Below are 18,101 nucleotides of genomic sequence, written 5' to 3'. Positions count from 1 at the left end.
TGGGGGTCCCTCCACAAAACATTTTCAGATGGGGGTCTGCTGCCAAATACATATACATTTAGGGGTCCTTGACTTGAAAAAGTTTGAGAACCACTGGCCTAATGCATACCAAACTGGGGGTCCTTGAAAACAAAACGTTATTAAAACCACTGATATAAGTGAGTTATAGAAGTATAACTCAGTCTTCATCCGCACACAATGAGCACCCTTTGGCGTTTACCTGGGCAGCAGGGCCACGACTGGCGTGATGACACAGAGCAGGTAGAAAATGGGGTCCTGCAGCAGCCTCTGCATGGTCCAGTAGGGGTTGGAGGGGGAGTAGCAGGTAGGACAGGAGGCGTTGTAACACAGAGCCACCGTGAAGAACAGGGCTATGCTAAAGCAGATGGACAACCAGTTCATCCAGGTCTGCAGGGGGAAAAACAGGGCATTGAGAACAGGGGTGGCAGTGGCTCAGGAGGTAGAGAAGTTCAATCCCCGGCTCCGTTTGGGTTAGAGTAGAAGTGTCCTTGAGCAAGACACTGAACCCCTAAGTGTTCCCCCGACGAGAAGGTTGGTGTCTTGCATGGTTTCCTCTGCCGTCGGTGTGTGAATGGGTGAATGTAATGCACAGTGTAAAGCGCTTTGGATAAAGGCCCTATATAAATGCACCATTTACATTTATTGAGTGATAAACATACATAGCATTTACTAGAACTGTCTGTCCAAGCCAAACCGTAATCTTCACCACTTTAAGACCTGAGGTCGATTCTATAAATGTTTTCTAAATCCAAACAGTTTTTTGAAAAAGATATTTTGTATAAAAAATGAAAAAAATAAAAATATATATTTTGTTCCAGGGAACCCCAGAAGTAAAGTGCGTTCCCGGTCTTAATGGGTTAAAGGGATAGTTCAGATTTTTTGACACAAGGCGGTATGAGTTACTTCCTAGTCAGGGGTGGATAGAGTACTATAGTATTCTACTCTTGTAGAAGTACTGTTAATTGACTTAAATATTACTCAAGTAGAAGTTCCATACTTGTGAAACTACTGAAGTAAAAGTACAAAAGTAGCCATTTGAAGACTTCTAGTAACTTAAAGCTACACTACTATGTAACTTTCCTATTCTACGAGCAGTGAGACCAAACACAACCACCCCAAGTTATATAATATACTCTATCATACAGACATAATACAGCTTTAAGTTACTGTACACATAGTTACATCCTGAGCATAATATTTAAATATGAATCCAACCTACAGTACCAACCGAATCACTGATGCTCTCTAAAGAGTATCTTTTCTATAACAAAGCGTTCTCAAAGATTGCCTGACAAAGGAAAAGAGGTTCAAAGCAAATGTAAATGGGCTACCCTCCTGACTGGACCAGAACAATATAACTGTACGCTACTCTGCAAGAAGAAGAAAAAGAAAAAAAAGACTGCATACTCCCACACAGCTTTCTGTTTTATTTGTCAATATTTCGGCCAGACAAGGACATTCACCTTCATCAGGACATGAAGGACAGAAACATTGACAAATAATACAGATAAATATGTGTGTAGGAGTATGCAGATTTTATTTTGTGTAAAAGTTCTTACATAAGGGGATTTACTCCCAGCACCACAAATATTTCTGAGTGTGCATATTGATCTCCCTTTACATACTCAATTCTTGCCTTGCCAAAAGTAGAGTTTACTTCATCAAAAATGTACTTAACCACATGAACTCTAGTGTCCCAACTCTGGGGTGTTTTGATGCGTTGTGAGCTTGTAGACCGACAATTTTCCGTGAGGATATTTGGTGATAAGGGAAGAAAGGACCAGACAAAGTATAGACCCCTGGGGGAAGTATATTGGGTTTAAGTGGTTAAAGTAGAATAACATATTTTTAGAATTTACATGGAAAAAGATATACAATTACAGTAACGACAGTACTTGTAATTTCCACCCTTTCTATTAGTGACATTGATGCATGGACATTAGCTCTGGCCTGTGATAGAGATCTGACTTTCTTCTGTTCCATGTTGTGTTGGTGCATAAAATGTTTTTGTTAGCTCACCCTTTTCCGCTGTTCATTGTTCTCTTAGCAAGCTGCCGACTCATTAGAACAAACATCCAGCTCTTTAAACACAAGACTCACTAATAATGACCACATTGTGGTCAAACTATCCTTTTTTTAGGATAGTTAGTATCCTAACTTTCTTAAAGGCCATATCCAATATCTATATCTCAAAACAAGATGAAACTTGAGATTCATAAATATGTTAATGTTTTGAATGTATCTGTTACCAAATTGACTTTTACTATGAATAGATATAGATCTAGTTTGTAATAGGACTTGTTTAAATTTAGTCCTTCTGTGTTTTCTGTCTGTGTCATGCTGCTGTCTGTCTTATTAGCCAGGTCTCCCTCCAAAAAGAGATTTTTATCTCAATGGTGACTATCCTTGTTAAATAAATAAAAATGTTATGTTTAGCCCATTGGCTATGACTCACTGAATACATTACTGCTGTCCATTTTCCAGAGCATACCGTCGTTCGTTAGATTTTCGAGGAAGCTATTGGATTATGTTCATTTCAGTACAGTATGAAAATCAACATGCACAGACTTAAAACTTGCTTGAGGTAGGTAATCCAATACTGGGAACCTTATGACCCCGTAATTGTATGTCAAAGCTACATTGTCGTTGCCATTGAAAGTGTGGATTGATTTGGAAAGGCGATTAGAAATAGTCTGTGGAGAAGAACTATATGTTTTAATTCAATGACTATGGAGAAAATGTAAACAAACGTGAAATCTAAAATGAAAGGCAATAATGGGAAGATAGCAGATCTACAAGCTAACAACGCACTGTGATGGGTTGTGAGCTTGTAGATCTGCTATTTGCACTATATTTGAAATAAGGATTAAGTGATTAATTCATAATGTACTTTTTTTGGTCTTTGAAATGTAGAGTGAAAGTATCTAAAAATACAAATACTCAAGTTAAGTAAAGATACTCAAAAAATGTACTTAAGTACAGTATTAAAGTAAATGTACTTCATTACTGTCCACCACTGGTCCTCACAGATGTAAGGTTACAAAGTAAAAATAAAATCCTCAGTGCTAATTAATCAATTTGTAACTGAGTGGGTCCATTTGATTACATTTGGTCACTCTCAGAGTTAAACTAACACTGAGATTTTGTCTGTGTAGAAGTACAAGAGTACACACACATTTGAACATGAGACACATAATTAATTACAGGCACACAGTGGGCTGTGTGCCTTCAGTGCAAGGATGAGAGAGAGAGAGCGAGAGTGTGGTCCGTGTTCTCACCTTAAATCCCCTTAACTGACTTTCACAGCCATTTACCAGCACACGCATTATTTTCCAGAGCGCCCGGGGCGATGAAGTACCTGCCAGCCGGGCATTTGGCAATGTTTACTTTTAGTCGATGCCGTTCACCGTGAATATGGGGGCCCTCTCTGCCACAAGAGGCCATCGTGTCCAGGAAAGGCAGTCAGCGAAAAGGACATTTTTCATGTACAGAACTTGTCAGGCTAAAAATTTACAGCCGCGGCATAATGGAACCGACCCTAATCCAATGCAGGGCCATAAATTTAAAATGGCTCATGACCAGGACTGCCTTGTGAGATATGCGAAAAGACACACACAGATACAATTCTGTGGGACGTAAAAAAAACAAAGACGACAGAAAAAAGACAAAGACAGGTATTTTTGGTCACTACTGTGCTTGTGTCAAACGGCGGAGTTGCTGTGTGGTGTCGACAGTTTGCAGAAGGCCCTGGACAGAGGCAGACTTAACTGTCAGGGTGATATATAGGCCCTGATTCTGCACAGCCTTCTGGCTCAATGTAATCAGCCAGAGCTAATGCAGAAGTACAGCCCTGTCAGCCTCCGCACGGCTACACTCGCATAGCCAACATGCTGATTGGAGAGGGCATGAGACAAGAATATAGATGTAAATGTAAAGCTTGATTTATGCTGCGTTGCTGTCGCCGGTGTCGCACGCGGAAAAGCTTGTAGATCGGCTATTTTCGGTGTATAAATTAAGCATAGGATTCAGGCTTAAGTGAGTACAAAGATTGGTTCCATTCTTAGAGGTATACAGATTGATCTATGCCTATAAAAAATTGTGAATTTGAGTTTTCATGACATAGCGGCAACATATCTCAGCTAATTACCTTATATCAAGATTCACTCCTGAACAGTTTTGGACCCCTTTATTTTTTTTGTTTGTTTGTTTTATGCCCAATCAGTCGATTTCATTAAAGTTGCAATCTAAAAGTTGAATTTATTTTAAAGGATAAAACATTATTTTAACCAATGTGTATGGTAGAGTAGGTCAATACCATATAACTTGCACATCTGCAGTGGTTGGAGCCTCCTACTCTTCTACTGAGACACTTAGATCCTGGTATCGGCTAGGAATCCTACTAGGTTCACAAGTAGTACTGCTTGAGGCTCATAAGCCCAATATCTCTCCTGAGCAAGTGGGACATTTCTCTTGTTTGAGTGGTAAATGTTTGGTCTACCACGTCGGGAAAGGACATACTGTAAAACTTTTTGATCGTAGCTTTAAACAACAATAACTCCACTTTATCATGTCCTAATGTGAATGAGTGTGTCTTACCCAGGTTTTGGTCTCAATGCCCAAGTGAACCAGGATGGTGAATAAGGCTAGTGTGGTGATGGGAGTTCCCCATGTAAACAGATCCACATCAGAGTCAGCATAGGCCTGGAAGAACGAGAGACAAAGACACAGACGGGGACAAAGACAGGATTTGGAGGGGGACAGCGATGGAGAAAAAATGTAGAATCAATCAGCATGGCTCAAGTAAAGCAGGCAACACAAGGCATTATTTCACCATAATCTAAAATGTTCCAATGGACTGAACTCACAAAGTAAGGAATGAAGAAGCAGACCAGGCTTTGGTAAAAGGCATCAATCATGTTCATCCAGAACATATATGGCTTGTATTCCTGCAAAGATACAACAAATATGAGCATTTTCATACAAACACATCCACAGCTATGTGGTTAACGTGACTTGTCAGGAAATGGAAAAAAATAAGAGCTTGTGTATGACAGTAGGGTATTGATTTACAAAAAAAAACACATAAAAAGTTGAATTATGGAGATACAATGCTTCTGCCTGACAACGACGATATGAAAAATCTATTTATACACGTTTAACGATTATTAGGTTATTGATTATTGATGAACTGTGATCAATAATAACTTTATGTCTTTGAGGCACACAGTTCTGGGACAGTGCAGTGACATGAATGTGATAACTGGATTTCATAAGCAGCCTGTCCTCAAATGATTCCATTTCCTAGTACCTACACTCCTTTCAGTGCTGTTTTATACACTCACTGTAGGATATATACCAGGCACAACACCCACACACACTTTTGTACAGTTGAACACCAACAATTACAGGGGGCTGAAAAACATGGCAGGACAGGTTTACAATGGTGCTGTGAAATCGAGGCGTTCAGAGTACATTCAGAACCTGTTGCTCAGCCCAACTATTAGTGAAAGTGAGTGGGATTTTTGTATCCCATTGTGCCAATCATGTGCTTAAAATAGTGGAATAATTAAGGTTGAGATGATGGAGTAATAACAGGATTTGATAAATTAAACAAATTTGACAAAAATGTGCCAATGACATGCCCAAAATAGGGATGCCAGGCTTAAAGCGGTTAATATATTATAAAATAAATATGTACGCAGCCGTACTGCAGATGTTGCATCTGCTAGTAAAGGATTAAAGCTCTCCAGTCAAAGTTAAGGGATACTTGTGTCAAGCAGGTGCATAAATCCAGGCATGCTAAGCTAGGTAGGGCTAACAATGTATATTTTAAAAACTACTTAGTTTTTCATTACAACTTCAAAACCCAAACCTAAATCCACCAAAATTCTTTCAAGATATAAAGCAATACTTAATATAATTTAAAAATCCCCGGTACACCAAGGCCTCTTTTAGCTTATTGCTTTTATTTAACGATGCCGAATAGGGGTGGACGGACCTCTGAGTTCTGCCCGTTCATGTAGAGCTGAGGTAGTTGCTGAAGGGTCTCGGCAGTCACGTCCTTGTCCAGAGTGCCGGTGATGAGTTGTGGGAAGGCAGAGAACATCAGGTTGAAGAAGATAAGATACCACTGATCTACCATGGCTGAACCTGAGAATCCACAGTAGAACTGATACCAGAAGATGAGGGCCACAAACATCTGTGGGAAACGAAGGCCAAAACAAAGCAGGGAATGAATACATAGTACAGCACGACAAGACTGACCAAAAACAAAACACTTACGGTACACATTCATTCCCATGCTCTCGTCCAGTAGCTTCCACTCCATATTTTAAGATAACAATTAACCAAATGGAAATCGTTACGGTCATGTGGACTGGAAACCTTGTATGTCCAAGGTAAATAACCTGCTCCAAAGTTAGCCTCTTGTTAATACTTTTTATTAGTTCAACATTTATAAAACCCACAGACACACTTAGCCACTTTAACGGGGGCGGCCATAGCTGAGGGGTTAGTGAGCCCGCCTAGGGAGCCAGAGGCCCTGGTTGCCCCAGGTTCGATTCCAGGCCAGGCCAGCATATGCGTCGATGAAATTAAATTTGTCCCTGAGCAAGACTCTTAACCCCTAATTGCTCACAGGTTCTCATTGGAAACAAGACCGCAAGGACTTTCATGAACGACCTGTTAAAAGGAATTATCCTTATCCTAACACTTTCAAAATGTTTTCAAAATAACAGAAATAGCTGATCTACAAACTCACAACGCATCGCTTCATGACACAACTACAAATTGTGAACTCGTAGATCGGCTATTTTCTCAACCTTTTGTGTGACACTCTTGTACGACGAAGTAGGGTGTTAATTACAAAAAAACATAAAAAGTTGAAATATGGAGATACAAGGTATCTGCCCGACAGCAACGAAACGTCACATTACACTCAGTCGACTCACACTCAACTCAAGGTTGTGCTAAAGTTTCACATGAAACTGTACACATGTCTGCAGCTGGGACATAACTTGGAACCTCTCCATTATTAAACATAATGCAACTATTAGCAGACCCAAATTTGAACATCCTTTGTTGTTCTATTGTTAGCCTGTCATGATGTTAGCCATGTTCACAGTGAAATGCGAGTCCGTAAATTTTTTTTACGGACTCGCAGCATTGCTAGCGGCTAGTAGTACCCTACTAGGATTGGCTCCTGTATTATCTATGGAAGTACAGTATGCAGTGTATTCTCATGACAACGTAAATGTTTAGAATTGTTAGATTATTTCATGACACTGCACACAGGGAGTATGTATAACATACATGCAGATTCAAAGTCAAACAGAGCTCAGACATTCTGGTCTTGTACGAAATGTTCAGTCAACATGAACACATGTGACATGAACACATGATACGACTTCACTTGGTATGCAGAGCAGCGGTTCTCAATCGTTTCAGGTCAAGGACCGCAACAGTTATATGTATTTGGCCATGGACCCCTATCTGAAAGGATTTTGTGCCAGTACCCCAATAGAGAATATTTGTGCGAAAAAAGGTTCAGCGATGCAACATGTTGTGATTCTGTAGATTGGCTATTTTTGAATAGCATACTGTAAGTATAAAATTGAGAACCGCTGGCATACAGAGCTACAGCCAACAACTCACAACATCCAATCTGAGTTATGACCTGTGTCCCATACTGTCCCCATAAAAACAACATTTAATTCTCTTCAGCAAAAAAAGGCATGAAAAAGAAAACCTTTCTAGAATTTCTTTTTGATCATTCACTTTAGAGACATGATATGGCTAAAAGGGACCTTACAGCATTCTTGTAGAAGAAATAGAGGATCATGTTGGCCAGTCTGGAGTAGCACCAGTGGCCGTGGACCAACAGCAGCTTCTGAAGGTACTGGAAGCGAGGGAGAGCAAAGTCACTCGCCATCACTGCCTGCAGAGGAACAGAAGGAAGCAATTATTCTCACACCATGTTCTTCATTCTATTTCCTAGTTTTTCCTTCTTTTGACCACAATTGTTTGTTGCTTTTCTGCCTTAACTTATTGTAATTCTGATTGTATGCATTGGTGCTTTTATCAGATATGATTTGAGGTGTCTTTGATTATTATGAAAAGCACAATACACTTTTTTAAATGTATTATCACATACATACAGTAGCTTTTATTTCACCTGGGTCAGGGGAGTGATTAAAGTTCAGAGAAAACAGTGTACTTGGTCAGCTGCTGTATCTGCTGTAGGGATAATACAGCAGCTGATCAATCAGCACAAGCTAAAGCCAAGAGCTGATGCGGCCGCTGATCAGTGCAAGCTAAAGTACCACCTCTGAAGGAGCTCACCACTCAGTTGCCATACACGGTTGCTATGGATGGTTTGGAAGCCTAGCATTCCTATTCTGGAGATGTCATAGTGGGTGAACATTCGGCGATAATTGGTTAACATTCAGCGACAATAGCCGATCAACAAGCTCGCAACACGTTGTGAGCTTGTAGATCAGCTATTTTTGGTGAAGAGATTTGGTGTAGAGGGAAAAAAGGAGGGGACCAAGTATAGACCAGAATATAGGGTTGAAATGGTTAATTCACAGCTGAGGAGACACTGGAGTTTATTCGGGAACAAAGGAACCAAATTACAGAGCAGAAAACGGTGACCATCGACTGTTCACAGAATGACGGTATAATGGCGTTGTCTGTGTTTTTCACACGGACAACGGGCCTCCACACACACACACACACACACACACACACACACACACACCACACACACACCACACACACACACACACACACACACACACACACACACACACACACACACACACACACACACACACACACACACACACACACACACACACACACACACACACACACACACACACACACACACACACACACACACACACACACACAGGGAATCCCAGCGGGACTACCATTTATTTTGCTGGGGCAGTTCCTCATTGACCGTAACGTTAATTTATTCATTCAATTAAAGTGGTGATCAAATGCTATTTTCTCCTTGTCTTTGTGAATAAATAAGGCTGTGGGTAGTATGTGATAAACAAATTATTGGCCAGCATTTGTCATTGCCCTCGGTATCCAACCTCGGACTGCTTTTGATATGCCGGCGAATTCCTGGGTGATAATCTGTATTTATTATCATTATTATTACAATAATAAATCTTTTCTCTTTCCCCATTTCTCTGTCTCTCTCACACACTCATCAACTTCAAAATGGCTGCTCCTGCTGCATTTCTACACCTCTATTTAATAAATCTTTTCACAAGAATAATCTCCCATAAATGGAGCTGTCCAGCTTTTGAGGATTCATCGTTGCAATAGCAGCGTGTTTGTGGTTGTCAGTCTCCATCAATCAGGATACAAAACAAAAGTCTCCCAGAAGTCTACTTGTTTAATAACCTGCATTTCAAAATGATCCCTGTAACCTTTGATAAAACGGCTCAAACTGTCAACCTTAACTGTCGACAAGAAAGATAACAGCAGATGCCTCATTGTACAGCAATTTAGTTTCTGCTGCGCTCTAATAACGGAGCTTAAACGACTACATGGGGATGGAGCTCCTAATAGAAAGCGGGGCCTGTTAATCATAATGCGACATTTGCTGGGGGTTTGAGTGCAGGGGGGGGGGGGGGGGGGGGAGAAAAAGTGCATCTCAGCACACTCCGGACTCCCGAGGAGGGAGTGACTGCCGCCTCATTAAGACCAAATTTTATTAACAATGATTAATCTAGCGACCCAGTTAAGGAAGGGATATTGAGCCTTAAACAGATGTGCCACGCTGCGGCTCGCCCTGGAAAGCCCTGCCTGGGAAGTTAATTGGACGGCTCCATCATTGCTATGCACGATCACCCTTCCCAGAACATTGTGTTAGCGAAATGTTCAGTGGAGGAAGGGTCAACAGCGCTGCCCTTCCCCGCCGCAGAAGCGGATACCTCAGCAGTGGCATTGGAAGTGGCCTTACAAAGCTGGGCGGAGCGGCGGTGGAGTGCAGCGCTCTCAGCAGGACATGGGCACAACGAGGGAGCCCTGACCCTCCTTGATACCGCGGACATAAAAGGGGATCCAATTTGGAGCTGTGTGTTAACGCCTATAGAGGCAGGTACATTAGGGATGGAAAAACACACAGCTCGGGGAAATGAAAGCCGTTTGCAATTCAAGAGAACGGCTGAATCCACCTTTTTCCAAGAGGATGCAGCCTGCGCTTCCTTTTAACTGTACATGCATTCTCTTTATGCATTCAATTTCAAGGACACTGGCACAGGCCACAGTTTCATTTACAACCGTTTTATAAAATGACACTCTCCAGTCTCCACTGTCTCTTTTTCCATTTCTCATGTCTGCCACTCCAGGACCACCCTGCCTGGATTTCAGTGGTGGACAGTAACTAAGTATATTTTCTTGAGTACTGTCATTAAAGCGGCACTATGTCATTTCTTTTTTAATTAATAAAATGTAATTTTGTCCAATATGTATGGCAGAGTGTGTTAATACATTATAAGTTATACAACTGGTGTGTTTCCCTCCTCTTCTAATGAGACACTTGGATCATGTCAAAGGTCATGTCTCACCTAGACACAGGATCTGACTACTACATTTCTAGGAAGGGAAAATGCACATTATGAAATATTTTTTGGAAAATCATCTGTAATTTGAATACTCAAGTATTTATAAAAGCATGTACTTTTGAATACTTAAGTATTTAAAGTATAAGCAAGTACTCCAGTACTTTAACTCAAGTACACATTTGACAGAGCCAACTTTCACTTGTAGTTGAGTAATATTTGACCAGGAGTATCTATACTTTGACTCAATTACTGGGGTTGAGCACTTTGTCCACCACTGCTGGGTTTCTCCTTACCTGCATCCCCTCCTGTCCCGAGATGCCCACGCCCACGTCAGCCACCTGGATCATGCTGACATCATTAGCCCCGTCACCTGAGATTAATGCGCGAAGAGGGGGTGAGGGGGGAAGAGAGAGAGAGAGAGAAAGAGAATGTCCTCAAGCGGGGAAAACTGCTTTCACAGCGCATTGCAAACCATATGTCACACAGAACAATAAACCACACCTACAGTATCACCTACATGTTTGCTGATAAGTTATTGTTTACACGTTATTTATTGCAGCTGGGGTATGATCTCTAGAGTCATTCTCAACCAATATTTCAAATCTATGACATTTAATTAACATTGTAAGGCTAAGCACACTCTACACATCTGCAGTGTTTTTACATCCCCCCTTTTATGTCCCTGAACATCTGGATGCTCAAGTCAAACATTTGAATGTAAATGTTTCTTTTGCTTCCGTATCTGTTCTACGCTCTGCTTGCCTTGCATACCGCTGTTCCTGCAAAATAACATTTAAAATTTCAACATCACAGGAAAGACAGCAACTGCAAAACCTCACAATGTACCAAAACCTAAGCTCGAAGTTCAGAAAATTAATCAGGGAATCAGTAACCACAGAGCACAGAAAAAGATATAAATGATCAATAAATATTGAGCACAGGGGAACAATACTATAATGTATCATCAATGGGATGTTAGCAATGGTCAAATAGCCTATTCATAGACTGATGCCCACATTTATCATGAAATGATACCAATGATGAGGTCATTAGATGCAATTTTTATTTGCATCTATTTTTAGTATTATGACATTTCTAATTTATTTGCGGGCAGGCCATACAGCAGAGACACAAGAAAGAGAGGGGTACAACATGGTCCTCGGTCGGATTCTAAACCCAGGACGCCGGCACCATGTGGCTGAACCACCACGATACCGGTGCTGTGTGCAATATGTTCACCTATATTGGGGAGTGGTAAATCCAAGGATCTTTAAGGATGCGCATGTGTTGTGGAAAGATTCTGCTTCGGTTAGTGGCATCCAGCCTGCTGAGATGCCAAACAGGCTCTCAGGGTACAGCTGGTGCTCAACGACCATATTTACCACCACCGGCATGTCAGTAATACTCAGGATACTCAATTTCTCAGTCCATAAGCTGCTGCATGTAAACACAACATCCCATTTACAGTAAACTGGATAATATGAGCAACATTAAAGTAGCAATGTCATCTGAAAGTCTGGCAGAAGAGAGGAGTCTTGGAAGATTTTCTGAAGCTTAAAGCTGCAGTACATACCTTAATTTAATGACTACAATTTTATTTCAACCAATCTGTAGTAGTAGAATATGTTAATACAATAATACTCGTACATCTGCAGTGGTTGGAGGCGGTCTCCCTGCTCTTCCCTTGAGACATTTAGACCCTGGTGTCGGGTAGGTCATCTACTGGTTGTGCCTGAAGCTCATAAGCGTAATATCTCCCCCGGCCAAGAGGGGATTCTGCCTTTGGAAGTAATTGGAAGAAATGTAGTCTCCCACGTGGGAGACCCGAGTTCAAATCCCGCGTAGGAGGACATGACACTTACAGACTGCAGCATTCATTTATATTCCAACGCGCAAAGGTGTCGCTTGCAGAAACGCCATCATACCATGTAGTATACATTAGGCTTACGTCTATATAGGCTTAAGAGTTATTTTGGTTGTGTTTTGAACAACTTGGAGCCTCTACTGACAGTCTCTATAAATGGTAGCGCTCTGTGGTTGTCGAAAGATCACTATCCCAGGTTATTCCGGGGTATCTATCAGCTTGCTCGTCTCTCCTGTGATGGGGCTGGTTTTCACTCCATTTTGAGCTGGAGATGGTTTACTGAAACAGCAGGTGGTGATGTGGGAGATGAAGTGTGTGTAGTGAGGGAGGGTGTTATTGTTGCCACAGTAAGTATTGCCAGAGGCGTGCCGGTCACGCATTTTTATTTCTTATTGAAAAGGAGAGTGGGTGAGTGCCACTCACTGCCCTTATTATTATTTATTTTATTTTATGTTATTTTATTGAGACAGACAGTTAGAAAGCTGCAAGGAAGACATGGCATGGGAGGAACAGGAAAGAAGGCTCTGGTGGGATTTGGTCCTCATCCAGCCCTGGCACATGTGGTTTCTGCCCGAGATGGGAGCCTTTAGCTGAGCTCCACTACACTACACTACAGTATGTCTGGCCCAGCCTTCTCGGAATACTGGAGGCAGGTGATGCTGTCGCTAGCACACAGTAAAATCCTCAGTGTTAGTTTAATGCCAAACGTATTTGTACACTCTCCGAGTAAAATGAACACTGAGGATTCTACTCAGCAGGGACTCACATTAGACAGTTGGCTTTTTTTGGCATGTGAAAAAGTCCAAACTTGCTGTTAATTTAATAATTCTGCAGAAGTTTTTTCCCTTCATTTTAAATCTAGATGAATGATTTGGCTACCTAAATACATAACTACGATGACTCTCTTCCAGAATATTAGCAGCTGCAGTTATTACTTATACATAAAGACATTGAAACCATATTCCTGAAGGCGGAGACTCCTCTAATACTTGGATAGTTATCCTCCTGTGTACCTTGAATCTCCAACAAACCTTATTTGACCAAAAATCGCCCTGAAGGCAAAAGTGACAGAGCCATTGTAATACAGATGAGCTATGATGTAATGTTAGTTCGTACAGTACTCTTGGCATTAAAAGTATGCCCTTTCCCCCTGATCTAATGTTTTGCGACTACTCTCTGGTTAACCAGCTCAGTAGCCTCTTTTAAATCTCTATTAAAGGGATACTAGGTAACTTTGCAGATCTGTGTTTGTACACACACACTCCCCACTCCCCCCTCCCCTCTCTGACAGGTATCAAAGTGATTGCTGTCTTTGATGCATTCATTGATTAGAGAGAGCACTAACGAGTTTGACACTTTTATGGCCCTATCAATCAACTCAGTGCACAACCCCTTTGAAGTTCAAAGGGATCAATTAAGTGCTCCGGCCAAGCCCCCCTCTCCCCCCACAGACTTTTCAGTCCCTGCAAGGGATGAATGTCAACATAAACAGTGGAATGTCAACATAAACAGTGGAACAAAACCAAAATACAGCCAGAGGGATGTGTCTTTCTGCAGGAAAACACACCTGCATAATTATATAGTGGCTGATAGCTGGAAAAAATGCAAAATAAATATTCATATTTTTTTATTTTAAGCTCAAAGTTACCTAGTCTCCCTTTAAGGGTGCAGTGACACCAAACTTTGATTCTGCCCATATGTGGCGGATTCTGCCAATGCTTTTCAATGGGAACGGAGTGTTTTTTTTTGCCATTTACGATTTCCACAAAAAACATATGGACACATGGTCACCATGGATACTAGCTATGTCCAAAACATTTTTAATTAAGTTAATTAATTTGAATGGTATCGTTGTGTATTTTTTAGTTTTCTTGTATTATAACAGATTGGTCTGCCATGATATTTTAATGTAAAGTTAGATAAGAGAGTGTAGACAGGCCTATCAACTGAGCCAAAATATGAATTACATGACCAATGTCTCTGATGTTTTGTTATGTTTCTTTTAATCTTCTGATTATAATTGTCTTATGTAACTAAAATTAGAAATTAAAAACACCTTAAATATTTCTTTCATTTTAGAAATAGTAGTCTTTCACGTGTGTCTTTCACTCAATAGGGACCTCTCCCGTCGCAAGTTGATGATGTCATTTGTCCATGTGTGGTCCAGCCCTATGGAATGTATGGAATGCATATGCTAATAAAAAACAACTTAATACTTCCTAAGGTTAATGTGAGCATCAAAGCAATATTTTAAACTTTTTATTAGCACATGCATTCCATACATTGCATAGGGCTGGACCACACATCATCAACTTGCGACAGGATTTGTTCCCTATTGAGTGAAAGATGAACTATTTCTAAAATGAATCAAATATTGAAGGTGTTAATTTTAGTTATAGAGGGTAATTATAATGTATTAAGGCATATAAGGCTTATTAGCCAGGGATCCTTTTAACCATGAAATTGAGGACTGTTGTTGTTAATCATCAAATACGGAAATAAATTGTATGATGAATTTCCTGGAATAAATCAAAAGTTCCAAAAATAGAAGCATTGGCAGAATCCGCCTCATTGGTAGAATCAAAGTTCGGTGTGGCTGCACCTTAAAAACGTATTTCTGTATATAATGCTTTTCTTTAAACAGGTTTAAGCTCTTAACGTGTCTTGGGTCTTTTCTGCATACTGTTTTATAATGTTTGAGTTATTTATTTTAATCTGCTTTTATTGCTTGACTGTTATTTTCCGTTTTCATTTCCTCCTTTTGTTTGCACTGTTCTATTTTTGTGTGTTTTTACCCATTTTATTTCTTTGTAAAAAACGATTGGATTTTTACGTTGTGTAGTGTAGAGTGCATACATTCGCACTCATCTCCTGGCCCGGGATATTGTGCTTATTTGTGCGTTGCTCCCCCGCCACCAACAGAGCAGCGATTCATAATTCAGAACAACCTTCGCTGCTGTTCACTTTGGCTTAATGACACAGTAGCATAATAGAGGTGTCATCAAGTGACTTATGGCTGTCTTTCCTGTGTTTGCTGTGTGTTTGTTAGCGTTGCACTGGGGGACAGTCCTGTGTTGTTGTTTTTTTGTCTGCCAAGCGCTTTTCCTGTCATTGCTGTGTTAGCATTAACTTGGAGTGGCTTAGTGGAGACACGGGAGAGCTAGCACGCCCACACAGTAAAATCCTGTGTTCATTCAGCTCTGAAAGCGTACTAATGGAACCAAATGGACCTGTACGGGTCCATTTGGTTCCAATTGTACACTATTAGAGTTAAATGAACACTCACGATTTTACTCAGGGTACAGCTGGTGCTCAACGACCATATTTACCACCACCGGCATGTCAGTAATACTCAGGATACTCAATTTCTCAGTCCATAAGCTGCTGCATGTAAACACAACATCCCATTTACAGTAAACTGGATAATATGAGCAACATTAAAGTAGCAATGTCATCTGAAAGTCTGGCAGAAGAGAGGAGTCTTGGAAGATTTTCTGAAGCTTAAAGCTGCAGTACATACCTTAATTTAATGACTACAATTTTATTTCAACCAATCTGTAGTAGTAGAATATGTTAATACAATAATACTCGTACATCTGCAGTGGTTGGAGGCGGTCTCCCTGCTCTTCCCTTGAGACATTTAGACCCTGGTGTCGGGTAGGTCATCTACTGGTTGTGCCTGAAGCTCATAAGCGTAATATCTCCCCCGGCCAAGAGGGGATTCTGCCTTTGGAAGTAATTGGAAGAAATGTAGTCTCCCACGTGGGAGACCCGAGTTCAAATCCCGCGTAGGAGGACATGACACTTACAGACTGCAGCATTCATTTATATTCCAACGCGCAAAGGTGTCGCTTGCAGAAACGCCATCATACCATGTAGTATACATTAGGCTTACGTCTATATAGGCTTAAGAGTTATTTTGGTTGTGTTTTGAACAACTTGGAGCCTCTACTGACAGTCTCTATAAATGGTAGCGCTCTGTGGTTGTCGAAAGATCACTATCCCAGGTTATTCCGGGGTATCTATCAGCTTGCTCGTCTCTCCTGTGATGGGGCTGGTTTTCACTCCATTTTGAGCTGGAGATGGTTTACTGAAACAGCAGGTGGTGATGTGGGAGATGAAGTGTGTGTAGTGAGGGAGGGTGTTATTGTTGCCACAGTAAGTATTGCCAGAGGCGTGCCGGTCACGCATTTTTATTTCTTATTGAAAAGGAGAGTGGGTGAGTGCCACTCACTGCCCTTATTATTATTTATTTTATTTTATGTTATTTTATTGAGACAGACAGTTAGAAAGCTGCAAGGAAGACATGGCATGGGAGGAACAGGAAAGAAGGCTCTGGTGGGATTTGGTCCTCATCCAGCCCTGGCACATGTGGTTTCTGCCCGAGATGGGAGCCTTTAGCTGAGCTCCACTACACTACACTACAGTATGTCTGGCCCAGCCTTCTCGGAATACTGGAGGCAGGTGATGCTGTCGCTAGCACACAGTAAAATCCTCAGTGTTAGTTTAATGCCAAACGTATTTGTACACTCTCCGAGTAAAATGAACACTGAGGATTCTACTCTGCAGGGACTCACATTAGACAGTTGGCTTTTTTTGGCATGTGAAAAAGTCCACACTTGCTGTTAATTTAATAATTCTGCAGAAGTTTTTTCCCTTCATTTTAAATCTAGATGAATTATTTGGCTACCTAAATACATAACTACGATGACTCTCTTCCAGAATATTAGCAGCTGCAGTTATTACTTATACATAAAGACATTGAAACCATATTCCTGAAGGCGGAGACTCCTCTAATACTTGGATAGTTATCCTCCTGTGTACCTTGAATCTCCAACAAACCTTATTTGACCAAAAATCGCCCTGAAGGCAAAAGTGACAGAGCCATTGTAATACAGATGAGCTATGATGTAATGTTAGTTCGTACAGTACTCTTGGCATTAAAAGTATGCCCTTTCCCCCTGATCTAATGTTTTGCGACTACTCTCTGGTTAACCAGCTCAGTAGCCTCTTTTAAATCTCTATTAAAGGGATACTAGGTAACTTTGCAGATCTGTGTTTGTACACACACACTCCCCCCTCCCCTCTCTGACAAGTATCAAAGTGATTGCTGTCTTTGATGCATTCATTGATTAGAGAGAGCACTAACGAGTTTGACACTTTTATGGCCCTATCAATCAACTCAGTGCACAACCCCTTTGAAGTTCAAAGGGATCAATTAAGTGCTCCGGCCAAGCCCCCCCTCTCCCCCCACAGACTTTTCAGTCCCTGCAAGGGATGAATGTCAACATAAATAGTGGAACAAAACCAAAATACAGCCAGAGGGATGTGTCATTCTGCAGGAAAACACACCTGCATAATTATATAGTGGCTGATAGCTGGAAAAAATGCAAAATAAATATTCATATTTTTTATTTTAAGCTCAAAGTTACCTAGTCTCCCTTTAAGGGTGCAGTGACACCAAACTTTGATTCTGCCCATATGTGGCGGATTCTGCCAATGCTTTTCAATGGGAACGGAGTGTTTTTTTTTGCCATTTACGATTTCCACAAAAAACATATGGACACATGGTCACCATGGATACTAGCTATGTCCAAAACATTTTTAATTAAGTTAATTAATTTGAATGG

At 40.9% G+C, this 18,101-nt stretch overlaps 1 protein-coding gene across 1 annotated transcript in view; it reads right to left on the bottom strand.

The window, feature by feature from the left end:
- Nucleotides 1-18,101, bottom strand: part of atp10a (ATPase phospholipid transporting 10A) — a 63,566-nt gene that overhangs the window by 2,432 nt on the left and 43,033 nt on the right. Inside the window, exons 15-20 of the mRNA XM_084066379.1 lie at nt 10,901-10,977; nt 7,832-7,957; nt 6,020-6,220; nt 4,887-4,967; nt 4,618-4,722; nt 221-408 (exon numbers count right to left, since the gene is read on the bottom strand). Coding sequence (XP_083922505.1) covers nt 221-408; nt 4,618-4,722; nt 4,887-4,967; nt 6,020-6,220; nt 7,832-7,957; nt 10,901-10,977 — 778 coding nt within the window. The remainder of the gene's footprint in view (nt 1-220; nt 409-4,617; nt 4,723-4,886; nt 4,968-6,019; nt 6,221-7,831; nt 7,958-10,900; nt 10,978-18,101) is intronic.

Source organism: Gymnoscopelus microlampas (genome assembly GCF_963454915.1).
Source record: "Gymnoscopelus microlampas genome assembly, chromosome: 9".
NCBI lineage: Eukaryota > Metazoa > Chordata > Actinopteri > Myctophiformes > Myctophidae > Gymnoscopelus > Gymnoscopelus microlampas.
This window is presented reverse-complemented; position numbering and strand designations above follow the sequence as displayed.